Source organism: Varanus komodoensis, unplaced genomic scaffold, assembly GCF_004798865.1.
Source record: "Varanus komodoensis strain SLA01 unplaced genomic scaffold, ASM479886v1 scaffold1, whole genome shotgun sequence".
In the NCBI taxonomy this organism is placed as follows: domain Eukaryota; kingdom Metazoa; phylum Chordata; class Lepidosauria; order Squamata; family Varanidae; genus Varanus; species Varanus komodoensis.
The window spans coordinates 93,483,639-93,510,473 of NW_025335268.1; the positions used below are offsets into that span (position 1 = coordinate 93,483,639).

The 26,835-nt window shown below is 42.8% G+C and overlaps 1 protein-coding gene across 1 annotated transcript in view; it reads right to left on the minus strand.

Annotated features, from left to right (window-relative positions):
- Nucleotides 1-1,892: 1,892 nt before the first annotated feature.
- The window catches only part of LOC123026347, a 183,963-nt gene continuing 159,020 nt past the window's right edge, over nt 1,893-26,835 (minus strand). The window contains 10 exon segments of the mRNA XM_044435858.1: nt 1,893-3,420; nt 3,423-3,520; nt 5,270-5,347; nt 6,343-6,586; nt 8,536-8,667; nt 11,025-11,154; nt 12,340-12,572; nt 14,088-14,267; nt 15,269-15,463; nt 21,273-21,452. Coding sequence (XP_044291793.1) covers nt 3,256-3,420; nt 3,423-3,520; nt 5,270-5,347; nt 6,343-6,586; nt 8,536-8,667; nt 11,025-11,154; nt 12,340-12,572; nt 14,088-14,267; nt 15,269-15,463; nt 21,273-21,452 — 1,635 coding nt within the window. The 3' untranslated portion in view covers nt 1,893-3,255.

The following is a 26,835-nucleotide window of genomic DNA, read 5'->3' on the forward strand; positions in this document are numbered from 1 at the left end:
TTCATTAACTCCCATCAGCCCCAGCTAGTATTACTGATGGCTAGGAATGCTGCAAGTTGCAGGCCAAAACACCCAGAGAGCAACCGATCAGGGAAGGCTGCTGTAAGGTCGGTGTGGATAACTGATCGCTGTTCTAGCCCAGCCTGGGAAAGGTTGGAGTGAGCTAATGAAATACAGTACTACAACTGGAATGAACTGATGTAGGGTTTGTACTGTCCACCGTCTCCTCCACTGAGTTTTACTGCATGCATGTATGTATGTATGTATGTATGCAGTAAATATGTACTACCTAAACATTCTCAGTGTTGCCTCTCTGCCATCGTTCCTAGGAGGATAGGCTACAGGAGATACTGTGTGTCTATAACCGTCTACCTGAATTATCTAGGCCATGTTGCATCCCTTTTCTGGTCCCTCCAAGTTACCTTTCTCACATCAATCTAGTGTTCAGCATCATTTGTATCAATTGTGGATGTTCTGTCTTAGTTTGTGCCCCTCTACTTGTATGTTTTCTCAAACACTGTAGTATAAGATTTGCCCGGTTTTTTAACCTGAACATTCTGGATGACTGCATAATCCTTAACAATCAAGCAGACACCTATGCAGGCATGTTATTTCCATAATCTGGTTGTTATATTTGCTATTCTATTACAGGGATCTCACTGTGGACAATACTACATCTTTCCTCTGCATAATAACCTGCTTTGTGTTTGGAGCTTTCTATATTGGAAGTACTAGCACCAGGGCTTGCTTTGTCACACCTCTGCTGATGATCGGCCATGAATTTTGGCCATGCTCCTTAATTCTCCTAGCCCTTCCCACAGTAACTAGATGATATGAATGCAGCTACTGCCCTTATTAAACATTTCAATAAAGTATCGAAAAGCTACACCGTGGCTCTGTCTAGACTCCATGCCAGTCAGTCCTAATCCAAAAGTATTCTTCTGTATTATAATGTGCAGAGCCTTGACTTTGAAGATGAGGAGGCTGCTGAATTTGCTTTCTGTTGTCAGCAAAGTGGAGCTGCACTGAAGAGCACCCAAAGCAGTGGTGCACCCTGAACAGTGCCTTGGTAGCAAGTGTATCCTTGCTACCAATGCACTGTAATATTCTTTTCCTGAATGATCTGCAGCTTTGTTCCCAGAAGGTAGCATCTTCTGTCCACCATGATCAAGGAAGTCCTTGTGGCCGGGGGTTTTGGCTTGTCACTGAAGGGTGAGGCACTGTCCTTTGTTAAATGAAGAAGATACTGATAGACGTCCTGTGTGTCTCCTGACTCGCGTATGCATGGATGTGCCTCACATGTATTTTTATCCTTCAGAGATATGCAGCACATTGGGAAAAAAGCAGAAAGCACTTTGCTTAAGGACTACTAATGATCTCCTTCGATCCCTTCCCTCCAGCTCGTCTTCCTTCCATATAGAGATTGTAAGGCTCCTCTGCAGTTTTTCAAGGCATGCAGGAGGGTGCAATGGGAATTGGGGTAGGAAAGTCTTATTTCAAAAGCAGGTCTGCTTGTGAGACTTCGATCCCAAATCAGAGTATTTGAAATGATATGAAGGTATGCATGTTGTCTTTCACAGCAGCTTATTCACACGTGCAAGCAGTTAGCACATGACACTGCAGTCAGTATTAAATGTGTGTAGCTAGCCGTTGGACCACGTGATCACTGCCCGTGGCCTTCCAGTTGTTTTGGCCCACAAGATATTTGGCCCTCACCGTTGTCTGTGTCGGCTACCATCAATGCAAGTTCTCAGCCGGAACAACTAGAGAGCTAACAATAGTTCACTCTTGCTTTAGATGCAGGGCTGGAGCTGGAAAGAGAGCTGGGTAGTGTAGTCCAGTCCATTGCTCAAAGGAATGACTGGGCACACACAGTAACCAGAGAACAGAGCTGCTGTACCACAAAGGTTGCTTTATAACACACACAGACACTGAGTGGAAGTCATTTTTACAAGTTTCTTTATGAAATTTAAATGTAGCCCCTCCCACTGGGGTAAAGGATATAGTGCAAGAATGAATCTGAGCATGCTTCTACGTCTGTGTAGCTGTCAGCTACCACTGGACACTGCCTCTCTCTGCATCAGGCTAATGCATGCTCGCTGCCCTGCAATAGTCTCATACTGGAGTAAGGTTGGGTTTTTTCCTTTTAACTTCACAGTACCAGGAAATCCCTTGATGATGGGATTCAGTCAGTTATGGCTTCTAACTATTTCACTAATATAAGGCAAATCTTTCTCTTCCTAATCAGTGATTATATGGGTATTTTTGCCCTCAATTTTTCAAGTGCCTGCATCTAGATATACACTCTCCCATACAATTTTCAAACTGTCCCTGCTTTTCAGTAAGTACCCTCACTACCTCTGTAGTCCATTGCATGGGCGACACAGTTTCCAAGTAATACTGATTTGTGTGTAAGTGCCTGGTACATCTGAAATTCCTCTTCAGACATGTCTGTTTCATATCTTTAGGACTACAGGCTTACAAAGGTTGGCCTTTTTCTTTAGTGAAAAAAATTAGACAAAACAGGCATCAAGTTAACATCTGACAAGACAGATTACAAACTCTTACAAAATACAGTTATCTGCACTTTAACCATAAATAAACATTTAAAAACATTGACAAAAAGTTTCATTGGCCAGGAACTATGGCAAAGTGTTGGTAGAAAGTAAAAGTAATGCAAAGTTAATTTAGGCACATTTCCCCCTCCCCTACTATGTACATTAACTCAACTAGATTGAAAAGGTCTTGAGGGTGGTTTAGTCATGCTTCAGATTTGTGGGTCCTGTTCTGGTTTCTTGTCAGTAGTTCCACTTTCAGGTAAAGGAAGGTTGAAGGTGCTTCCCTGGGAATGCTTCGTCTATTCAGGATTTTGATGAAAATGAGGATGAGAAGGGGAGAGAAAGGGAATCCATCACACCAGAAAAATTGCAAAACAGCAGCATCACTAAACAGCTGCTTAGAGCAAATGCCAAGCAGGTAGTGGGACTAAACAGCCACTTGCCTTCCTTGTCTGGCAGCCTTGTGGAAACAAAGTGAATCAGATTCCCAACGAGAAATATGGTCCAAAAAGAAACTGATAAAACAAGGGAGGTTAAGAAAAAGGAGGGCAATAAGGTTCTGACTCCAATCTCACATTTTGTCTTCCTGGATGCTCGAAGAGATGGGCAGGCTCATTTTCACAGACACACACACGCATACGCAACATGTCATCGTAACATGATGAGTCTGGCAAAAGAAGGGTGTGAAGGATGAATGTTATCCCTCTGAAAGCCAGGAGGGGGTGCTAGTGCTTGGTTTTGCAGGACTGATGCATAAAGTGCTTTCTCGAGGGTATTCAGGCACGAGGTTGGGCTTCTTTCCTCTTATTTCCGAAATGGTGCCAGCCTGCTGATGTTCTGCCAGAAGTTGGAAGGCTTGCGCTTGGGCTCTGCCAGCATGAAGACTTGCTGCTGCGGCAGGTTGGTAGGCAAGGTGGGGTGTTTCTGGCGCATCAAGAAATCATAATATGTCCTGGTGACCACTGTTACAAAGTAAGCAAGGGCACAAAATGTTACATCGATGCAGCCTTCTCAATGTTTCTATCCACATATCACAACCTGTCATTGTCATCAATATTCAACAGGGACACTGGAAAATTCACAACAGATTCAAATGAGCTTGGACATCTATGAATCCAACCTGTGGATTCTGCGGTGGACTTTTTCCTGGTCACATGGACTCGCTGATCTTTTTACTTTGGAGGGGAATTGTACCAATTCCACATGTGTTCTAGTGCAAACAGAATTAGATCTGGATTTTAAATTTGGATTCCATCAATAAGCGGAAGATGGAATGAGAGCCACCTGACTATCTCCCTTGAAACAAAGACAGTCCCTAAATCTCTAATATTTTAGAAATCCTCCATTAAGGGATTTCTAATGGAAATTCATTGAAACTCAATGGATTTCATTTTATTTACAGTGCTGGAAAGGGCAAAACTGAATGTGATGTCAAATATATCCTTGCATTTGACATGCAGGTTTTAAAAAGTGATCCTAAGAAGAGCCATGCTAAATCACGCCACGGGCCCTGCTAGTCACAGAATAGCTGGTCAGGTGTCTGCAGCAAGCCCCTGAGCAGGAGTAGTCACAACTGACCATTATTAAGATTGTAGCAAGAATGGAGGCTAAATTTAACTTTTTGGTCTCCCCCTGCTGCAAACCTGAAGAAAATTGAAGCTAGTGTTTGCTTGTGACACTGGGACCAGTGGGGTAAAACTGGTCAACAGAGGCAGACTAGTCCCACCCCTCTCACCCCACCTGGCACCCTGCAGACGTTATGGACTACCATGTGGTGCTGCCTGGGAGCAACAGGGATTGTCGGCCAGCACGGGCATCAGGGGCAGCTGTGGCAGCCCACACCCCAGCAGGGGCTCACTGATAAAAGTGCCCTATATTAGCTCCTCTTCGTCGCCATTTGGACAACTGGCGGTACACTCGCTCCGTCTTTGGGCCTGGCAACAGCACTGACGGTGAGGAGGCGCAGCAGATGCCGCTGCCGACTTCTCCTGCCAGGCAAGCATGCAGTGACCGCGATTAGAAAGAGGACAGGGATGGCCAACAGCTGCTGGTGAAAATGTAAGACTCACGGAGCGGGGTGGCCCACTGAGGGTATCTTTCCCAGTGGCCCTCAAAAACCTGGGAGGACGTTTTACGCAAACAGTTTTAAAAACCTGGATCTCCCAGTGGGGCTTGAAAACCATGGCGTGAAGAAGTGTAGCACCAGAATGAGGGACCGTTCAATGGGAATGGATTGTAGGTGGTACAAGGCCGAGGAAAGGAAGTGCTTTTCATAAAAAGCATAATGAATGCACTGAGCTCATAAGCACAAGGCATGAGAGCCGCTAACTTAAGGCAAAATGGTTGACCCGACATCAAGTTGGGTCTCAGCTCCTTCATAGTAGTCTTTTCGTCCATGCAGAGGTGCAATGGTGATGCTCAAGGGCATCTGACAGCGTGGGGACTCGTTCTGTAACGTTCCCCTACAGTCCATCTCAGCATCTCAAAGCCAGCTAGAGGAATGCTAACAGCAACAAGTCTGCATGCAGTGCTCTTGATGGCAGGTTATTCAATTTCAGCTACAGAGCGGAACTCAGACCCTTTACGCAACTTTCCTGGCCTAGGAATGGGTTGTGGCCATCCCTGCATTAAGCATTCTTAGTTTTCCCATGTCGATGTAAACTTGTGGTGTTGGGGGAAGAAGAACCAAGGACGAAGTGAAAGAAACTTACCTTTTGGTTTCCCACTCTGGTTCTGTTTGCTGGCATTAAGCATAGCTTGTTTCTTCTGCATCTCTGTGATCGAAAATCCTTGAAGACAAAACAAACACATCAACTCAGCTACAGCTCTGCAAGCTGCAACATGAATATACAGGCATGACAATCCAGAAAGTGGCAGGAGGATTCCAATAACTGTAACAAAAATTACACCAACAGTTTTATTCTGTTCCTTAGCAAATCAATCACGTCTTGTTCCATGCAGTGGGCTACCAAACAAGTATGCATAGAACTGTAGCCCAAGTTGAGTTATGGACTTCATATTTTTCTGGCAGAATGGTTCTAAGTAAAACTAAGTGCTGAGCCTGTGCTTCAGGCAAGCAGAGGGAGCAACAATACGTCTGACTCATCCAATCGGCAGAGGCAGCCTAGAGAATCAGATCAGTGCCATGTGCCTCCCCCATGTGCCCTGTATCATGTGCCAACAATGCTCGGCTCCCTCAAAGACAGAGGTACTGTGCAGATCACCAAGCCGAGAGTGTCCTAGTCCAAGGTATTTACAGCAGGCAACCTGGTGCCAGCCAGCTGTTTTGGGCCACTCCTATAAACCCCAGTCAGCTAACCAGTTGGTAAGGATTATGAGAACTGCCTAAACATTTGGAGGTTACCAGGTTGCTTTCTCTGCACAAGACAGTCAGATGGATGCAATGGAGGAAGGTGAGGCTAGAGTTGCTTTGAAAGGCTTTGCTAAAGAACTAGGTTCTCAGAAAAGGCAGAGCTTGATAAAGGCATGGAGCCACTGTGGAGGAAGGAGAGAGCGGGAATTGCTACCAGATGTACTTAGCTAGTAGGTGTTCTTGCCAAGTTGGATTTGCCCAGAGCATTATCAGAAAGATTAACACAGGACATATGTTATATAGCAGGAACCTCTGAGTACTTAGGCAATATTTTCTGGGCTACATCAATAGTGGAGTGCGAGCATGCCAAACATTGAAAGATAAGGTGGAATGGATGAGTTGGGAAACATATTTTTATCTGCCTAATGACAGTCCAGTATATTGAACAATCTCCCACCAGCAGCTTCATACCTGTTTCTTGGTCAAGCTGAACCTGCTTCCGCTCGTTCTCAAACGCTCTGAGCCAGCGCTGCTTCTGCTCTGGCTTCTTTGCACAAAATAAATGGACTCCTTCCGGGTCCCTACAATGCAATTTGAATGCATTTTTAACAGTGATACTGAAGTCTTTATCCTTTCCATCTTCCACATCCAGAATCTCCATGTTGTCTATGTTGATTCGACTCTTATAATACAGGATATCACGTCGTAGGAGATCCTAAGGAAATAAAAGAGGAGGAAATAAAACAAACTTGTTCCACTCCAGCTTTTCCTGATGGTTTTCTGATTCAGGAAAACTCAGTTTTTTAGCTGAGGCAGATGGCCAGTTAGTGCATATTTTTAAATACCACTCTAACCATGATGATGCTTCTTTATTGTGAAGTGCCAGTTTCAACCATGATTTGCACATGAGTTTGAGGGAGCAAAACATCTCTTTAAATCACCATAGTAAATTAAGAGTTATAATAGGCAGGACTCACTGGGGAAAGTCCTCCCTAAAATAGCATGTGACAGTGGGCAACATTTCCACAAAAATTAGCACTGGTTTCAGTCGTGTAGCTTATTGTGTAAATATAACAGACTTAGCAAATTGGATCCAAACTTCATCATGACTCTAAGCCAGTCTCACTGAGATCACTGGACTTAAGATAGTCATTCCTAACTTGTCATTTAGTTCAATGGCACTGGGTCTACGAGTGACTACCTGGATCCATCCCAAGGTATTTGGAGTAGGGAGCACTTCTGAGGTGTCTCAACTGTCTCAATGGTCCATTTTTAAAATTTGATGCATCAGGATGCATTTCTGTTCTGACGAGTAGTGCTTTCTCACATGTTCCTTATGCTGTCAATCAATGGTATTTGGGGGGGGGGGCAGTGGGGGCTTGGCCATACTCCACAACGGAAGCACTCTCAGGTTACCCAGTCAGGCACACTTCTATACATGGTCGAATGTCCACCTGTCGCAGTGGCTGGACATTATGTGGTTATGGGAAGGGGAAACTCTCCTGGGCTTTCTTAGATTTTACCCAGATTTCAACAGCATTAAAAAGGCTTAAGGATGAGATTAATTTACTGAGACTTGGCACAGGTTATTAGCTTTGATGTCTATGGGCATAAGCACCTACGAACAGGTGACTATATAAAATGGAGAAAGATCAAAGAGGCAGGAAGTAATTAAAGTGAATTATTTTTAGTGTCTACATGTATACACCAGCCTGACCATAATGTTCATAGCCCCTGGCAGTTACTCTTACATTATATTTAAACCCCAATTTTCTTCCTCTCGCAAGAAAACTGGAGCAGGTTACAAGGTCTTCTTCCTCTTTATGTTGTCCACACAACAACAGTCCTTCAAGGTAGGTTAGTCTGAGAGTCTGTGACTGGCCCAAAGTCATCCAATGAGCTGTATGCTTGAGTGGGGGCTAGAACACAGATCTCCCAGTCCCAACCCAACACTTTTAGCACTATACTACCCTCTCTCACAGCTATTATCATGTGATATACGGTAAATATTATAACTACATCAAACTCTTCATTGTGGTCGTAGAAGATGTCTGCTAATAAAATCATGGAAACATGGTGAAGTGTTGTAAGGATTAAGAGGTCTCTGATTATTGAAGATTTCTTTCCCCTCATTCCAGCTCCTCCTGTTGAATTTACAGGATTTCTACTCAGGAGGGTTTCTGAATGATTAATATGAACTATTATCTATGTAGGTGGAAACATTGTTTGAATCAATCTATTCATACAACCATAGAATTTGACCTGGGGTTTAGAAAGACCATGGGTGGCCATGCTGATGGATTTAATTTGATTGCATATTCAGCTGCTATCTTATATCTTATAAAGCAAAAAATGTAGCTTTTCTCCAACCTCCAAGAGTCCACAGCAGGGCTCTTTCATCAAATGCCTGAGCTGAAAGGCACAGAATACCAGCATGGGAGAAATGTCAGCTGGGTGAGCAACATTTGCAGTATCACAGCCCTTCCTTGATTTATAGGAACAACACTTCTTTGATTAACAACATCACCCCAGCACACTGGCCCTTTCTTTCAATGGATGCTTGAGCACAAAACGTAAAAAAGCAGTCGAGGAAAGATGCAATTTGGCTATCACCAGGAGCAGTCACTGGCAGAGGTGGAGGAGGCAATGGCTTGCTGGGCTTACCTTCTTGCAGCAGACAAGCTGATGATCAAAGAGGAAAAACATTCTTTGATGGCTCTTGGCTTGAGGCTGGGAAATTTTGGTTAATTCCCCAGAGTAGATGAGTTCAGAACTCTTGACAAGGACGTCTTCACCCTGCCACTCACAACACAAGGGATATGTCAGTTTCCCTTCAAAAAAGCTGACAAGTAATATATTGTGACCTATCGTGGATGGACCCAACCAGCAAGGGTTTATTTTATCAATTACCCAGCCTTACACACTTAAAATCAACACACATTCAGAGAGAGAGAGAGAGAGAAGCTGCTTGCTGTCGCTCCTTGTTGTTGTTGTTACTACTACTGCTATTGTTATCAGTCAGTCACTCTTTAGGTGCTTGAGAGTTGTCACAATTTGCCTAGAAAACCTTGAAACAACTCAAACAACCATGTGATGATCTTGTCTACTCAAAAGAGCTACTGCCATTTTTAAGAAGCATCTGACTCAATTTAGAGAGCATCCCTCCCCACCACACGCGCAACGGAAGGAGCTTACTTGATACTCCTCTCTTTGCTTAGTCAGCCTCTTGCAACAGAAGGCTCAGGACTGCTGTGCCGAGCAGCATCCCAAAGGACGTTTGGAAAGCACTGAGCTCAGTAAGGATATATCTGTGCACCTGGAGGCTCCTTCCCTCCTTCTCAAGCTTGGCGCCTTTTAATTCTTCTGTTTCCCAGAAAGCAACACTTGTCTCCCCCCTTCCTCCCTCCCTCCCTCCCTATACCAAATGGCTAATCCTTGCCAGCCATCTTTTAGTATTGCAGTCCTCAGAATTGGTGAGAAGTCTGTGGTATCCCTAACAAAACCAATTTACCTTAAACTTCCTGAACATGCAGAATGTAAACCTAAAAATGAAGTATAGGGAGTGGGGTGGAATAAGTTTTCCTGATGGGCTCTTGCCAGTTCTGCTTCTTGCACTTTCAACCACATGGAAGGCACCAACTGGTCCACATCAGCAAGGCTGAGTGGTCACCTTTCCTTTATCCTAAATTTATATACTTTTCTATGAAAGCATGAGACTGAAATTTGCAAGGGGAATCATTGCCTGAGGTCAGTCATTCGCTATAGGAAAGACTCTTGTCCTTCTTGTTTGTTCTCCGACGCATGCCTAGTGACAGAGGCAGCTGAGGGTGGGTCTTGATCTCTAGATTTAGCTTTAGAAATAGACAGACAGAAGTCCTATGCACATTTATTTAGACATGTGGAACTCAGCGGCACTCCTAAATAAATATTCAACGCATCAGGCTAATTATTCTTAAAACTCTAAAACCCTGTTTAGGTGTTCACCTGCCCATGCGAGAACCTGAGGTGAGTTAAGCAAAGGGGCCAGGCCTACTCACATTCCCTCTAAGGGACCGCAGATTCTGCCTTCTGCAGCATTTCCAATAGCACAGGAAATTCTACTCGCCTTCAAGTGCAAGCGAGCGCAATGCCTGCTGGGGCCTGGCCAGTTCAACGCAGCAAGGTCGGACCTGAAGGGGGCACACCTGGAGCCCCTGGGGGTGTGGCCAGTACAACCTGTGTTAAGCCAAATGCCTGAACAGGGCTTAAGAGATCCTAGTGTGGCCCCTGCTTCCATGGTCTGTGAATCTGAAGCATGTTCTTTTCTGTGATTAGCCTTATTTCCTAAGAAATTGAGTTTTACCAATTATCTTCTAAACCTCTCCTGGACTGCAAACTTCTGTGCCCACTCTAAGCATTTAAACACTATTATGGAATCCAACACAAAATTGAGAAGCCTCAAGCCCCTGATTCTAGTGCTCTTAAATGCATTTCATTCCATGCCGGTTGTGGTCTAGGTGTGATGGGCTTAGGAGGAGAACATCTTTCCTTCATCCACTGCATCTGCAAGGCAAGGGAAGAGGTTTGCCCACCCCGCCATTGTTCAGCAGGTCCCATTCTGTCTGTGTTGAAGCCTCAGTACAAGGACTAGTCATGCCACCTAAGGATTTCAAGCATCAGGAACAGAGACGTTGCAGACCAAACCTGCATAGTTACATTACTGCCAAAGCAATTTTAAGCATGCATCCTTTCAGGTGTTAAGACTTGGCCCATAATTGATTTTAGTGGTGCCTACTCCTGAAACGTGTGCATAAGACCATACCTTTAGTTGGCTCTTGCACAGATAAACCACAGGTCTCTCTCTGCTGTAACAGTCTCTGCAAACTGTTCAACTGATAAGCAGGGCTCTTGCAATTCCAATGATCAGTGTATATAAGAAGCACACTAAACTGAAGATGGCCAAAATACACAAGCATTTATGTTGCTAGGTTGTGCTCTGAGCCAGTGGGCTAGAAAAACAGCAACTGGGACATGTGTGACCCCAGTTCCAGCAGTGTGCCAAACAAAAGACTATCTTGCCTGATGAAAGAGCTGCAGACTTTTTTTTTTAAATCACCACAGTTAAAATTTGGGGGATTATTTCTTTCATGGTGGAGCGTGTGGTCCCTTTTTACCTCCCAGTCCTCTATTGAACTCTGCCACTGAGCAATTTTGTCTATGTTCTCCAAACGCCTCTTCCTCTCATTGATGAGCTGTGCCACATTCTTCATGGCGTTTAAAGCGGCTTCAACATCTTTAAAATCCCTAGGGTTGAAATGGATTTGATTAGACATACCTACAAGAAGCAGCCAAAAGGGAAAGGAGCTGGCCTTCCATTCCAAAGTATCAGAAACTAGCAGCCAGGAAACTATGGAGCAACCCGTCCCATCCCCAGGAAGTCTGTCCTTGATTTGCAGGAATTGTTCTGATGCAATTGTTCATGCTTTAATTCTTTTCCTGACTCCAGTTTCTGTTTCTGGGATTTATAACCTTTGTTTTCAACACCAAAACTGCCACCCTCTGGAGGAACATACCTACAAAAATGTTTCTGCGGGATTTTTTAGCACGGGGTGATCAAGGCACGTACGCGGCCCTCTTGCTCAGTGCCACTGCTGCTGCACGACCGGAGGCCACTACCACCACCGCTGTGCCACTGGCAACTGGCTTTCCCACGATCCACAGCAATGCCAACGGGAAGCAAGGGGAGCCTCCCACACGCATGGCTGCCCAGCTGAGCGGCGAGCATCACTTGCCACTGCTGCCACCAGTGCAGCTCCCTCAGCCTTCCAAGGTTGTCCACACCGACTTTTCCAGGTGCTCAGAAAAACTATCCGTTTGGAAACTGGAAAGTCAGTAGGTTCAAGTCTTCTTCTTTTCCCCAAGACAGCTAGTTTTCAAACACTATCAGAATGAACTACAATAAAAACAAATTGGCCTTTTGGACAGGCTCATTCGGTGTATTTTGTGCATCCGCACGCTGAGTTCACTTACTAACCAAAGGCCTCTGGGTGGTGTGCAAGTAAATCAAAAACATAAACACTGAATTCACAACAAAATAGTAATAAAATAGCACAAGATAAAATGACACAAAGTAACATCAGCAGCAGTGGTAAAAATAAAGTAGTACATAATAACCCAAGTAAAACAAAAAATTAAATTGGGCAGAGTTTATAAACACTAAGATATGGGCTATAGTAGTGATATATAAATGCATTACATAAATAAATAAACAAATAAACAAATAAGATTGTTAGAATGCCTGGGAGAATGGAAAGGTCTTCTCCTAGACCCATAATGCAGGCCCCAGGCTGGCTTTACTCAGGCATCCTGCAGATACGGTGCCATTTCTGGAAAGCCCTAATGTTACTAACGAGCAGCGTTTACATCAAAAAGAGGGAACAATCTGAGCTGCTGCGGGAGGGTGCGGAGAGGAATGCCACAATTCCTTACCTATGTTGTGGGTTAGTATATTTCAGCAATTCTGCAAGCTGCAGAGGGTACTTGCAAATTTTCTGCACAGGGGTCAGAAGGAAGCCATCCAGAGAGATGTCAATCATCTTCTGAAGCAAACGACATGCTTCAAAGAAATAAACATACTTGCTCACTTTGGTGAGTCGGGAGAGTTCCATGCAGGCATTGGGATGGTTGTTGCAATACTCAGAGTAGATCTGGAACTCGTTTTGCTGAATTGAAAGCCAGAAGGTTACATTAATGTCATGCGCTCTAAAACTGGATCCTGTTACTGGACCAAATAAAAAACAAAATGGGCCCCCATTCTAAAGTGATCACTGCCTGTTGCTTCCAGATGGAGGGCACCTAGTACAAGTGGTTCAAATGCACTGCACATTTTCTTTCCTTCCATAATGGATTCTTTTCTGGTAAGAAAACCAATGGAGTGAGTAAGTGTGCATGTTGCTTTGGGGGGCAGACACTTACAAATGGAAGATGATGTTGTCTGGACACAGAGAGTAAAATTCCATGTCTGAGGCTGGATAAACAAGCACCATCCATCTTAGAAAAACAGGATAAGTAAAATGGAAGAGCACAGGGAAGAAGGCAGTATTTAAAAAGCATGAAAAGAGCAAAACTAAATGGAGGCTAAATGTTGAAAAGGGATTTATGTAAGAGAAATGAATGAGTATTCTTTCCCTGTTTAGCCCTGGCGCCATTGCCTTCATCTTCATCTAAGTCAAACGCTGTAATGTAAATCAGTATCCTCACCACCTGGCTTTCCAATTGTTTTTGTTTGCATTTGCTTTTGCTTGTTTGGCTACAGTCCCAGGAACACTTGCAGGGATTAAGCTCCACCGATCTCAATGGGACTTAGTTCTCAGTAAACATACACAGAGGTTGCACTGTAGGAGAACTATACTAGTAGCTATGGAAGCATGAGCAGATTTTTTAATAAACTGAAGGAAATCAGTCTCAGGAATGTTCCAAAGTCAATATGAAGATTCTTCCTATGAAACTCTGTCGAGTTTTCTGCAATGAAAATATCTAAAGCCTTTTTTATATCAACAAAAATTATATTAGGTTTGCATGCACAATTTTAGATTAGCAATACAGGCCCTTCTCATTTGCTCTCTTTTGAGAGCAGTTAGGGCTTTCTATGCAATGGCCCCACATCTTTGGAATGGGTTGTTGCCAAGGGGCCAGGGTACAAGAATCCATCCCTAAAAGCTTTTAGGAAGGTCTCAAACACTCCAGTCTTCTCCTGATTATGTTTTACCAAACTGTTCTGAGTTGTAACTGCATTTGTGTTGTATCTCTTCAGGACTGTCTAGGCCATTTGTTTTATGGGGATGTATTGTTTTTACTATTTGCCATTTTAGTATTTTATCATTTTTATTATGTGGCTATTATTGCAGAATTATACAAGCATTCGATTTTGACAACAAATCCACAGCAAGTTGCCTGACCCTTCTATGAGCTGTTTGTATCCCCCACCCCAACAACCTTAAAATGGTTAAAAGATGACATAACATCTACTAATTCTTACTTTACAGTAAGTAATAACACAGCAGCAGCCTTTGTCAACACTTACATCTCCATATAAAATAATGGGAAATATTTCTTTTCAATAAGCTCTGAGACATGCAGTTTTAAACACACCAAATTTTATTTTTGGCAGAAAAGAATTCAGGTTGCCAAATCATCAGCTTCTGTCACCATCCAAATAGGTACGATCAGCAACTTACATATTCCAAGAAGCAGGAGCCGACCTCACTCAGGTGTGGGTAGTCTTTGTTGAATTTCTTTTCCAGTGCTTTAACAAATTTTTTCTGGCACTTATAGATATCCTCAATATTCCCAAAGATTGTCTTCAGTTGCTCCTCTGTGAACATGTCTGCTCTTTTACGACACTGTTTTATATAGCCCTAGAAAGGAGTAAGGATTTATAGTGTGCGTTACTTGAGAGACAAAATCAAGAAGAACTACAGCTCATCTTATCCTTGTCAATAAGGCTAAATGGGTTAGTGGAACAATCTGGTGCTGCTAAAACAGCTCAGAGATTATGGATGTGGAGTAAAATACTGATTATGGAGTAAAATACTGATTACTGCAGAAACAAACAAAAATTCTTCCAGTGTTGGAGCAGAGGATAATATTTTTGCTTTGAAAAATCCAGAACTAGCAGGTGGCTCAGTAGAAGTCTCCAATGAAATGAAGCTAAGCTGCTTCTAAAGGTTTCATGCAAAAGCAACACTTGAGAATTGTAAGGAATTGTAAGCCAGTGCAGCACAGTATATAAGAGTCCCCACTCAGCATGGAGCCAGCTGGGTGACTTTGGGCCAGTCACAGGCTCTCAGCCCAACCTACCTCACAGGATTGTTGTTGTGAGGATAAGATTGAGAGGAAGAAGAGAATTATGTAAGCTGCCCTGATATCCTTGAAAGGAAAAAGGATACGATAAATAAATAAAGAGGTTTAGAGGTGCTTTACTAGAATTTTGTTCAGATTTGGTTTTTTTTAGTAGCTGATAAAACTTAAAGCAAGGTGACACCTGAATCAGAAAGCTACACACCAATACATTTTAGTAAAACATGAGTGTATTTGCTTATTTGTCACAAAAGGCCATTTTGGACAATGTGTTCTAGCATTGTGAAAGAAAAATTACTTTGCATTGTGGCAGAAATGATTGTACTTGTACAGCCACTCCATTGGGACCCTCTAGCTGCTCAAATCTGAATAGTCATTTATATTGAGGTAGATTAACAATGGGATATTTTAGCTCAATAAGGGCCTCAAAGCTTTTCAAAGAATTCCATATTCCAAACATTACTGGTTCTCTTCTTCTAACATTCAGCTCATAACATTCTTTGGGTCAGATGCTCTTGATGCTTTGCATGACACACACTTTATCTGTATGCTGAATTACCTCACAGATGTCCTTCAGGTGTTTGATGTAATCTCTCTCTGTGCTTAGGATTTCATTGATAACATTGGTTCTCATCTGATCCTTAGTTGTATGCCCCACCCCATAACGGTGGGGAGCATTTATAGAGTCTTTTTCCCTCCCATCTTCTAACTTCAGAGGGTAGTCTTCCATTGGTTCATCCTGGTTCACTCGGAGCTGTGGAAGAATTTGAAAGAAGAGTTCCATCATATTAAGCATAGGGCAGTACCTTCATTAGCTGTTTTAAGACTTAAATATGAACATATAAGAAGGGTCAGATGTGATAGAAGGTGGGTGGAGAAGGTGGTAGGTTTGCGATCCCGTGTTGTTACTGAAGTATTACTTGGAATATGGTTCTAGGAATGGATTAAGAACCTCGCAGAGTTCTGCTCTCTTTCTCTGGCACTTGAGGCATTGCTAGAATTTATAGTTTTCCCATGGTACCTGTCTCCTTTCAGGCCACCTGTTAAAAACAGCATATTCCAGAGCACCCATTCTGTGCCCCGGCAGTGTTTTAAGCACAAGAGAGGAGCAGGGGAGAGAGGTGGAAGCGTCTGTTAAAGAGAAGGAGCTGCTGCTTCCACCGTCATCTAGAAATAAGGGAAGGAGGGAGGAGGAAAGACGAGTGGTGCAATTACCAGGGTAGAGGGGGAGGGAAGGGGCATGAAGGTCAAGGGCTGAGATTGGCAGTGGTCATTCAGAACTGGCAAAGAGAAGCATCTGTCCCTACTCACTCCAGGCATTCTCGAATTTCTCCTGTAATTGCCACTCCTAATCCATTACAAGCCAGGCAAAATCGTCCATCCCTAGCTTCCAGTTGTCAGAAACTGCTTGTACTCCGAGGAACGAGTGCTAAGAGAGAAGGGAAAGTACATCCTGCGTACTCACACGCTCAAATCCAGCCACCCTTCCAGCAAGCCAGCCCCTCTCGACTTGAAGAAACATTTCCCTCAGCTGCAGAACTTCCTAGCTGGGTTTCTCCAGCCGCAGTTGCTTCTATATTTTTTTAAAAAGGAACCATATTATTTAGTGCTATTAAAATGGAGGGAACTGAGTGAGGCAGGAAAAAGGCTAGGTTTATCAAGTACAGCAATTTTCAGTGGTCTGGGAAGAGCACTGAGTCAAGGGAAATATTTGTTGGGAATGAAAGGGGCCAGTATTCCTGGTGTGTTTTGCAGAGTTAGGGTTGCACTGACACTTTGGATGAGGAGTATGATGGCTGGGAATGGAAGGCAAAGGGAGAGGACCAGGGAGAGGAGGAAGGCAAGCCTGGTCCAGTCCCTGACTCCATGATGCAGTGTCAGGCTAGAGGGGCTGCCCAATTGGAAAGCCTGCATAGACCCAGGCGGCTAGCCCTTCTCCAGAGGGGCATACCCAGAGGCGTGACGCTCTCCAGGATTTCTGGAAAGAAGGGTTCTTGGAAGTACTTTTTAGTTTGGGTTCAATGAATCACTTTGTCCATGCACAGAGACTCTTTCTCTTGTGGATATAGTTTGTTACCTGTGAACTGGAAATAAAGAGCTCTTTTACAAAGAGATTGCCTGTTGTTTGAGGTTGTTCAGGGGAAACCTAGCTCCTGACAGCACTGTGCTTTCAAAACTGAAAAACACAACCGCATGGATAAGTTCTGAATCATTTGTTCATTGCTTCACTGTACTTCTGTGAAGATGTGCTCTAGAAACCCAAATCTCCTTCCTTCCAACCAGATGGCATATAAAAATATACGCATTGACAAGTAAGGAGCAGCAGAAAGCTGTAAAGTTCATATGGCCACAAGATGGCAGCAGAACGAAAACAGAAACCAGAAGAATGGGGCATTTTAGAAGGACTGTGTGAGTCCTCTGTAAATCCATTCATCCCCCTCTTGGATCCAGTCCTTGAAAGAAAGAGGGATGCCACCAGAAGGTCACTAGGAGGTCAACCAGGACAGAATGGACCAAGGTGAGACACCAGACTCAGATGCATTCATCCTCTTCAGGAGCTAACGGTCATATTGGCAGAAGAGAATGGATCTCTCCAATGGTAATGGGGGTGGCGAAACTTCTGAAGGGCAGCTATTGGGCAAGAGCAGCAGGTGAATGGGACACTGGAAGAGCAGTGATGCTTAAACCAATTCTGGTTAGCACTCAGTGCAAAGAAAAAGACAAGAGCAACGAAACAGGAAAAACAAGAGACTTCTTCCAGAAGATCCAAGAAAACCAAGGAAATTCAAATCTAGAACAGGCATGCTGAAAGACCAACAGAGGAACATACTATTTGACCAGGAAAAAATAAAGAGGAGGTGAAAACAATATATGTTAGAACTATCAGAAGAGATTAAAAGATGATAGACTCCTTCAAGGAGGAATTCTATGAGGAATTCTATGCCTTCATTATTAGAAAATGAAGTGAAAACTGCTTTGAAAAACTTGCAAAGAATAAAGCACTTGGAGTAGACAGAATACCAACAAAACTATTCCAAGCTGCAGAGACAAAATCAGTCCAAATCCTAATTAGAATATGCCAAAATATATGGAGGACAAACAATGGCCCACAGACTGGAAATGTTCGATATACATTCCAATTCCCAAGAAAAGAGTTAATTTCCCATGCAACCAAACTGATGTCCAAGGTGTTGCAACAAAGAATATTAGCCTATATGGCATGAGAAATGCCTGACATTCAAGCTGAATTCCAAAAAGGAAGAGGCACTAGAGATCATCTTGCAAAGATTCATTAGCTACTGAAAAGCACCAAAGAGTTTCAGAAGACCTGTCTACTCTTTGTAGACTCTTTGTAGACTCAGCAATGCACATGGTAGGCATGTTGTGAGCGGAGCTGGCTGGAGCCAGGGATCAGACTAGATGGCCAGGGAGGCCCCTTCTGACTCGCTCTGTTTCTATGTTTCAGCAAAAACTTTGCCTGTGTCAATCATGAGAAGCTATAGATGGTTTGGAAAGAAATGGATATGCCTCAGCATGTGATTGTACTGATGCATAGCCTGTATCATGGACAAGAATCTACTGCTAGGACAGAATATGGAGAAACAGAATGGTCTCCTATAGGCAAAAGCATCAGACAACACGGCATTTTATCTCCCTGTCTGTTCAATCCATATGCTGAACATATCATAAGGAAAGCTGAATTGGGATCAGAACAGGAAGCAGTGAAAGTTGGCAGAAGATGCATTGATAATTTAAGATATGCAGGTGATATTATATTACTGGCAAAAAGCAGCAATGAATTGAAATTACTCCTGATGGAAGTGAAAGAAGAAAGTGCAAAAGAATGATTGCAGCTGAACATTAAGAAACAAAAATCATGACTACAGAAAAATGACACAACATTAATGGCAACAGTGAAGAAATTGACATTATGGAACATTTTGCGTAGCTTGGCTCAATCATAAATTTGAATGGATACTGCAGTCAGGAAATTCAAAGACTGCGACTTGGAAGGGAAGCAATGAAGAGACTAGAAACGCTTATCAAGTATAAGGATGTTTCATGGAGAGCAAGGCCAAGATCATCTTCACTGTTGTATTCCTGACCTCTATGTGTGGGTAAGAAAGCTGGACAGTGAAGAGAGCTGACTGGAGGATAATGGATGTGTCTGAAACATGGTGCTGGAGGAGAGCTTTGTGAACACCCTGGACCAGTCAGAAGATGACCAAGGGTCTAGATCCAATCACTCCAGAAATTTCCCTGGAAGCAAAAACAACTAAATTGAAGCTATCATTTTGCAGGAAAATCATGAGAAGGCAAGACTCACTGGAGAAGATCATCATGCTAGGGAATGTTGAATGCAGAAAATGAAGAGGAAGAGCAAATATGAGATGGACTGACTCTGTAGAGGAAGCAGCTCCCTCCCTGAGCAGGGCTGTCAAGGACAGGGCGGTTTGGAGGGCACTCACTCACATAAATCAGAGATGACTTGATGGCACACAACAACAACAACATCCATTCACGGCTCTCCCCCACCCCCAACCTTTCCCCACTGATCAGAAATCTTCATTGCAGATCCTTCACATTAACAATTTGATTCAGTTTTGCTACTCCTGGGTATCTCACGGATTTGAAATTAACCTTGTACAAACTAAATGAAGTCCAAACAATGCAATTTCTAAACCATATCCTGCTTCTTTCGCTTTGTTATATAAATGATTTAATGGTATGCATTCTTTAATCAGTGCACTCCATTTCTATAATACATGAAAACTACAGACCATTGGTTATAACAGATTTACACCGTAATCCTATACGTCTCTACTTGAAGTAAACATCATGAGGTCAAATTTATTCCCAGATAATTATATATACAAGTTCAGCTTAAAGTATGGAAACCACAGTTACAAATTACTGCTTCCTGATTCTACATTAGTTCCCCAGTACATCTTCCCAGAACACTCAAAAAATCACATTTGAAACCCAATGCAAGGTCACAGTACTGGCAAAGCAATAAGGCATGGTCCATTCGAACTGTTTCTTTGATGATGCAATCATGAGGACTGGCCACTCGTACTGATGCTAAAAAGTAGCTCAAATAAATGGTTCCAGGATAGGAGGAATGCATTGACATAAGTATGCAACTGTGAGTTTGCTTATATTGCTTCAAAGTTAACATGCTATGCTCAATTTTAAAACAGGTGTTATCAGAGCAAAGATGGTTTCAGGTAAACTTTGCTCCATTTCAAAGCATCTTTTCCTTCTAGAAACAGAAGAATCTCCATCATACTCAACCCAATGCCTAATTTGCATATATTCATAAAACCTCAAGAAATAATATTTGCAAAGAGTGTGAGGTTGATTTAAGACAAGCTGGTGGAGGACCATTTATTAAAAATGGCTTGTGAATACCCTAGCCTAGACCAACACTTCTCATAAGCTTGTTTAAGTGTCATCACCTCCACTCTATATGTGAAATACCAGCCTCACCATTTTGTTTGCTTGTTTCATTCATATACAAAAGCACACACTTCTCCCCTTGCTTAGTTGTTCCTTTCTCACCCACTCAGGCTGAGCAAAGTGTGAGGGGAATATGAATTATGTTTAATGCCTTACCAATTCCTTTCATGTACTTCTTGACATATAAGAAGAGTTTCACAAATCATGTTCACATCCACTATCTGCAAGGGGGAAGGCACTAAACATATGGTACGGATGGTGCTCCCCACCCCAGCGACTGCTGCAAATGGCTGGATAATATTAAAAATGTGCCCAACTGCTAGCAACAAGCAGTGGCTGAAAATAACGGAAGCATCTGTTTGGACTCAAGTGCCTTGAGGGACCGCCTTTCCCCTTATTAACCTGTCCACAGTCTGAGGTCATCAGCAGAGGTCTCTCACCCGCCCACTCCCAAGGGCAATTAGGTGGATGGATGCAAGGGAGAGGGCCTTCTCAGTGCTGGGCCCCCACGTCTAGAATCAGGAACCACCAGGCCATTTTGCAGGTGTTCAGGAAAGCTCTGAAGACTAACCTTGTTCTCCTACCCTTTCCTTAGGCCTAGACCATTGACTTTTTGTCTTTGTTGTTTTTAAACTGACAATCTTAAGTTTCTATGGATTTTACTGAAATATATTTTTATGTTTAGCTATATCCACTTTGTATGTTTTTTTATCATTGATGCCACCTTAAAAGCAGCATAGAAATAACTGAGATGAATGTATTTGTTCCCTCAAAATGCCTCCTCCTCCTCCTCCTCCTCCTCCTCCTCGGAATAACTTCAGAGCCAACCCTACTGTTAGGCAGAATGAAGAAGGATGATGCTGGGAAAAAGGATGTCAGTCCCCACCATTCCGCCTTTCCCAGTGTCCTCCAAGCCAGGTGTTGTGGAGGCAGCAGTCCCAACGCCAGCGCCAAAGAAAGATTCAGCTGCCAGTCCGGCTGGATTCCATAGAAGGAAAGGGGTTGGGAGGGATTGCCACCAATGGCCCAAACAGCAGAGTGTCTTGAGCCAGCCCTACCTGCAGTTAACAAAAGGAGTTTTAAAACAACGCATAGGTTCTTACCCGTACGAAGCTGGCAGGGAACCAGCCCTCACTGTCCATTATCCTGCCCCACCACCATTCTTTGTTAGTGGCGTCCATTACTTCAACCACATCTCCAGCCTTGAAGCCTAGCTCTTGGTCATCCATTGTGACATGAGCCCAGAGTGCTTCTGCATAGACCACACCACCATCGCTGATGAGCTGGAACAGAGAAAGGAAACACATTCATAAACTCATCTTTCGCAGCAGGTCCAGCCTGGTGGACTATATCCAGCTTCCATCATCCAAGTACCTAGAAAAGGAGAGATGCTTCAGACAATCACAAAGTGTAGATGGATGTCTTTGTAGACAGAAAAAAATGTACAACCGTTTCTGTACAACCACTCTCTGCATAGAGCACACGACAGTTGGGATTGATGGTTGAAGGAATCGGCCAAGAAGGCAGATACCTTAAGTATTCTGGGAACTGTTGCCACACACTCCAATCCCCATATGTATCAAAACTGTTCTAGCATGTAACTAATAATAGGGTAGGGTAGAGGTATGTGTGTTTACCATGCATCAAGCACATCTATCTTACCAAGCACACTGATTTCTTCTGCATTTCTGCTATAGAAGGATTTGGTGTGCCACCAGGTTGTATGAAAATCTAATCCACGTATTTTGAATGCTCCTTCTTAGAGTGACTCATCATGACTCATCTGGGAAGAGTTTGCATGCTACAGTGCAACACGGGATGAATCAATATGCAATTACTATGCAATCCAAACACTTTGGATTTTAGGGTTGGCCTGAGTCAAGGTCCACTGATAAAAGCTGAACTCTACAGTTCCATGTCTTGTTTATCTTCACATACAAGCCGTACACATCATTTATCCAGTTGCTTTTCTTCTTCCAGGTTTACCTATGCAACACCACATGCTTAAGAATAATATATTTCCCTTCCTTCTAATCAAAATGCAGGGACTTCTAGTCACAGTTTCATTGGGCATCAGTGGTTCCATTCAAATTCCTGTTTCCATGGGCAGACCTTTTTCACTTCCTTATAACCCAACCCTATGCATGCTGCTAAAAAATCTGTGCCACTTTATTCAGTGGAGCTTACTGACATAAGGGTGCATAGAAGGCTACAATCCTAGCAAATTTTTCTGGGAGTCCTACTGAACACAATTTACTTCTGTGCAAACGTGCCATGTAGTTAATCTTCTGTCTTAATGTCATGTCACGACGAAATTAAATACTGTGGCAAAGATTGCTACAAAAGGATTTGACCAGCATAATAGGGAGCATGCAGCTAGATAAGCAGGCAGGCAATAACCTGCTGAAAGTCGTGTTCTCTTTTAAATGCAGACAAGCTTTTTTAAGCACAAGGCGGAGGTTTTGCAATTAATCAGTGCTGTTGATACCATGCCCGCATTTGCTCTACTTCATTTTCATGCTTCACTTAACAAGGGTAATAGGAAAGTGCTGCAGAAAGACTGCTATGCTGTATATTCATACCACTATGCAGTAAGCTAATTACATCTTTGAGAAGGCTGCAGCTTGAGAACTTTCATCAGACACAGAGGAAGTTAAGAAATAATACTTAGATTACAGACAGACAAATATCTAGCACATTTTAAAGCAAAGGCAGGAGTTACAGGGAAACAATATACAAGTCCATACATTAATTTATTTACTTAAAAACTGCCACACCTTTATAAAGTATCATATATATTATTGGACAAATACACTCTAGAATTAGATGAAGTCTTTATCAGACAATTAGTTTATTGTACAAGTAGTACATACTTGTTACAAGAGTACAAAACATATTTTCCTACATGTTATACATGAATTACAGGAAGAATTCAAGGGAAATCACAATTTCCTACAAACCATCTTCTTCTACAATATGAGTGCTACACTGACAGAGATTGCTAGAATGGCAAGGGACCAGGTGGCTAGTGAAATGGTGAATGGTGAAATACTTGTCTCCAAAGTGCTGCAAATTCTAGAACCTTCTTAGACACCATTTTTTAAAGGTCCGACTTAACATGGTAGAAGGTAGAAGGTAAATCTTCAGATGTCTGGAGCTTTAATGCTCAGATGCCCTACTATCATTGCCAATAGTGCAAAACCTGGGAGCTGAAGTCCAAACCATTTGGAAATTTACTTTCTACCCAGACCTGATCCAGGGGCTGAAATAAACAGTAAAACAGTCCTCTTCTAGCACCATAATTGGATGTTTGCCATGATACAACTTAAGATGTGGAAGAAGAATTTCCCCTCATTTATATCAGGCTTTTGGTTAGCTAGAAATGTGCCCACAATCTAGACACAACACTGAATAGCTGAAACTAAATATTGGTTCTGCAACAGGTGCTCCAGGAATTCATTAACATTTTTTCACATCAGCAGCTATTCTCAACTATCTGCTGGGGCATTCTGCGGCAATCTGTCTGCTTTTCCTTTAAAAATACAGTTGAAAACCTACAGAGACTTTTCTAAGCAGTCTTATGTTTCTTGCTTGTTGTCAGGAAATATATAACAAGAAAGACAGGCGGATGGACAGACAGACAGACAAGAATTTGCTGTAGGAGATAATCTGAGCTGGAGCAGAACAAATATTGCCAAGAGAGAGAAAAAATGGGCACAGCCAATCTGGATTACCATAATTACTAAAGGATGCAATTCCCATGCATAGTAACACACATAGCCAAACAATATGTCCCTATCCATATCATCATCAGAACAATTCAGATACTATTTGTTTAAATTGGCTCACCTGCACGTAATTGTTTTGCATCCTAAGTTGGCAGACTGCAGTGAAAGCTCTAGGTAATGTTTGAAAAGATAAGAGATTTGTATACTTTGTGGGTAGATCTTTCCTCCACAACTTGAGAACCCTGGATGAAAGCTGTTTTAGGAAGCATGGAGCAATGTAAGCCACCTTGGGCTCATCACAAGAGGGGAAAATAGCAGGCTATCACGGCTGCAATAATAATGAAAATCATCATAAAATGGTTCTTCATCAACCATATAGTGTATATCAGAATGCTTCTTCACATTTGTGAAGAAGCAAAGTGAAATTGTCACTCAGTCATCCGCAAACCATGCATTCAAGGAAGAAAACACTGGGCAGAAAGCAAAGCTAGCAAAGTGACAGCAGTAAATCTAAACTCTCCAAAGAGAAGGATGTTGCAGGGAAGAGCTTCTTCTTTGGACACTATAACCATTGATTTGGAAGAGATGGGTTGGATCAAAAAGTTCCCTTCCATCCAAAGAAGTATCGCAACCAGCCCATAGTCTTCGTTATTGTTACCTGCCATTGAGTCATCTCTGACTTATGGCGACCCTATGAATGAATGTTCTACAAGATGTTCTGTCCTTGATAGCTCTGCTCAGCTCTTCTAAACTGAAGGCTGTGACTGGCATCCCAGGGGGCATCCCATAGTGTAAAAGCATCTTAAGTCAAAGAGCAGAAGGGACGGCTGTTTCTGCTCTATGTTCCCGAACACAGGAACCCAGCCCTGTTCCAGTCCAGCAATGACTAAAACAGTAAAATACTTGCCAACATTTTGCATTCTCACTTCATCATTTTCTCTAGAAATGTACAAGTTTGTTATTATTTTTAAAACCTGGCTTTATTACACACATTTAGATCTCCAGCTATAGCATGTTTTCAGTAGGGATTCATAGAGTTCACTAACTACATCAAGCCAATGTGTTGGTATAAACAGGATGAAGGACTTAAGATTGTCTCACCACAAATAGTTTACTTTAATCGGATTGTCAGTGGATATTTTATGAGACTGTTGATAATTAATTTCACTTTGCATCCAAACTGAATATAATATTGTATAAGATTTGTTTATGCAAATACATTCCTGCAGCATGTAAAGAGCACTTCCAGTTAGAGGAGAAATGGGTCATGGGCATATTGGAGAATTATGCCTCAGAGGTGAATGCTTGGAAGATAACCTCACAAACAATACATTATGCATTGGTATTTCAGAATGAAATTACTATCAAAATTTAATATTCTTAAAAATGGCATGTACTGAGATATTGAAATGCTTTAATTGATTAGCAGTCCAATAAACATTTATATTTTCTTTCCAAATGGCTCTAAAATGCTTTGATGTTTAAATGCTTAAACCCTAAGACACAAAGGTTGTTAATTGGTCTAAAGCCTTAAACCAGCTTAAACAATGTAAGCCCTTGTAAAAGCCCTAAGCTGCTTCCTGCAACCTTTAGCCCTAAAGTGGCTTCAGTAGCATAACGTGGTCCTCCTCCTCATGCCACACAACTTGCCTCTGCATTCTGCTTTCAGGAATTAAACCCCTTGAAATCTCCCAGAGGCCTGTTGGCAGTTTCCTAGGATTATGTTCATTAGGGGTCTCAGGGCTTCCACTGGCTGCCGGACCAACAGCTGCTGAAAGTCTGTGCCACCCTTCTTCAGGATAAACTTCATCCAAAAAGCCAGGTCTGGCCACCTGAGGAACAAAATCTTCAGGGAGGAACCTCCCACCTAGCACTGCATACAGTCTTTAAGGCCAACATATTTGCCTATTTTCTACATTAGAGGGCTTTTTGATTAGCACCAAGTTCTTAGTTCCTATCCCATTTGGAACTCTTGCACCGCCTGTGGGTGCTGATCTCTGGGGCAGCATGATAAGCAAGCCTCCAAGCCTCCTCCTTTTTCTGTAAAGGCGGCCTCTCGTTCAGTCTAGTATTCCTCCTCGGTTCCTGTCTTTCAGGTACCTTCTCTCCTGTGGGCTTGCAGATTTTTGCCTCCACCTTTGAGACACAGTCCTTGTCCTCCAAGGGTGATGTCCTCATGATGGTCAGCTCTGAGGGCCTGGACTTACCTGGGCTGCTAACAGATCTGGAGCAAGTGTTGGGTTATGCAGGTGTTGGGTGAGTCTTAGTGCTCCATTCCTTTCTTCAAGGAATCGTACAGTTGTAAGGGGCATAGAAGGCCCAGGCCTAACCCCCTGCTCCATGCAACTCTCCCATTCACATTCTAACCATACCAGATCCTGCTTAGCTTCCAAGATTAAGCAGGATCAGGCACTTTAGGCTACACTGAAGCTTTCTTCCAGTGGGACATGACACAATCAAACATGAGTAGGAGCGCATTGCTGAACCTACCGTGTGGCAGAGAAGGTTGAACAAAAGCCATTTAGATGCAATGTCATCTAGTGAAGGCATTTTTTGTTGTGGGTGTTCGAAGTAAGCAGTGTAAAAGAACTTTTGTGTAGTGTGACATGTTTGCCAGACATTTCAAATAGATAACGCAGCAGTTAAGGGAGACATACAGGATGATCCAATTTTCTGGAATGGCTTTCAATGAGTAAGACTTGAGGATATGAGCAAGATGTTTGGCCAAGTCCAACCAACTATCTGCATGTTCAGCCCTTGCCCTTCCTTTCATGGCTTCTTCCATGAAGCAGGGAAGAAGTCTTCTGCTGTGATGTTACTGCTCCTGAAAAAAATGCCTTCCTTCAACTTAGATTATGTGAGCAAAGAGGTATTTGCCTACTGAAACTTGTAGAACTAAGAGAGGTTCTAAGCAAGGGGGAGCTTCCTCATTCTTCTT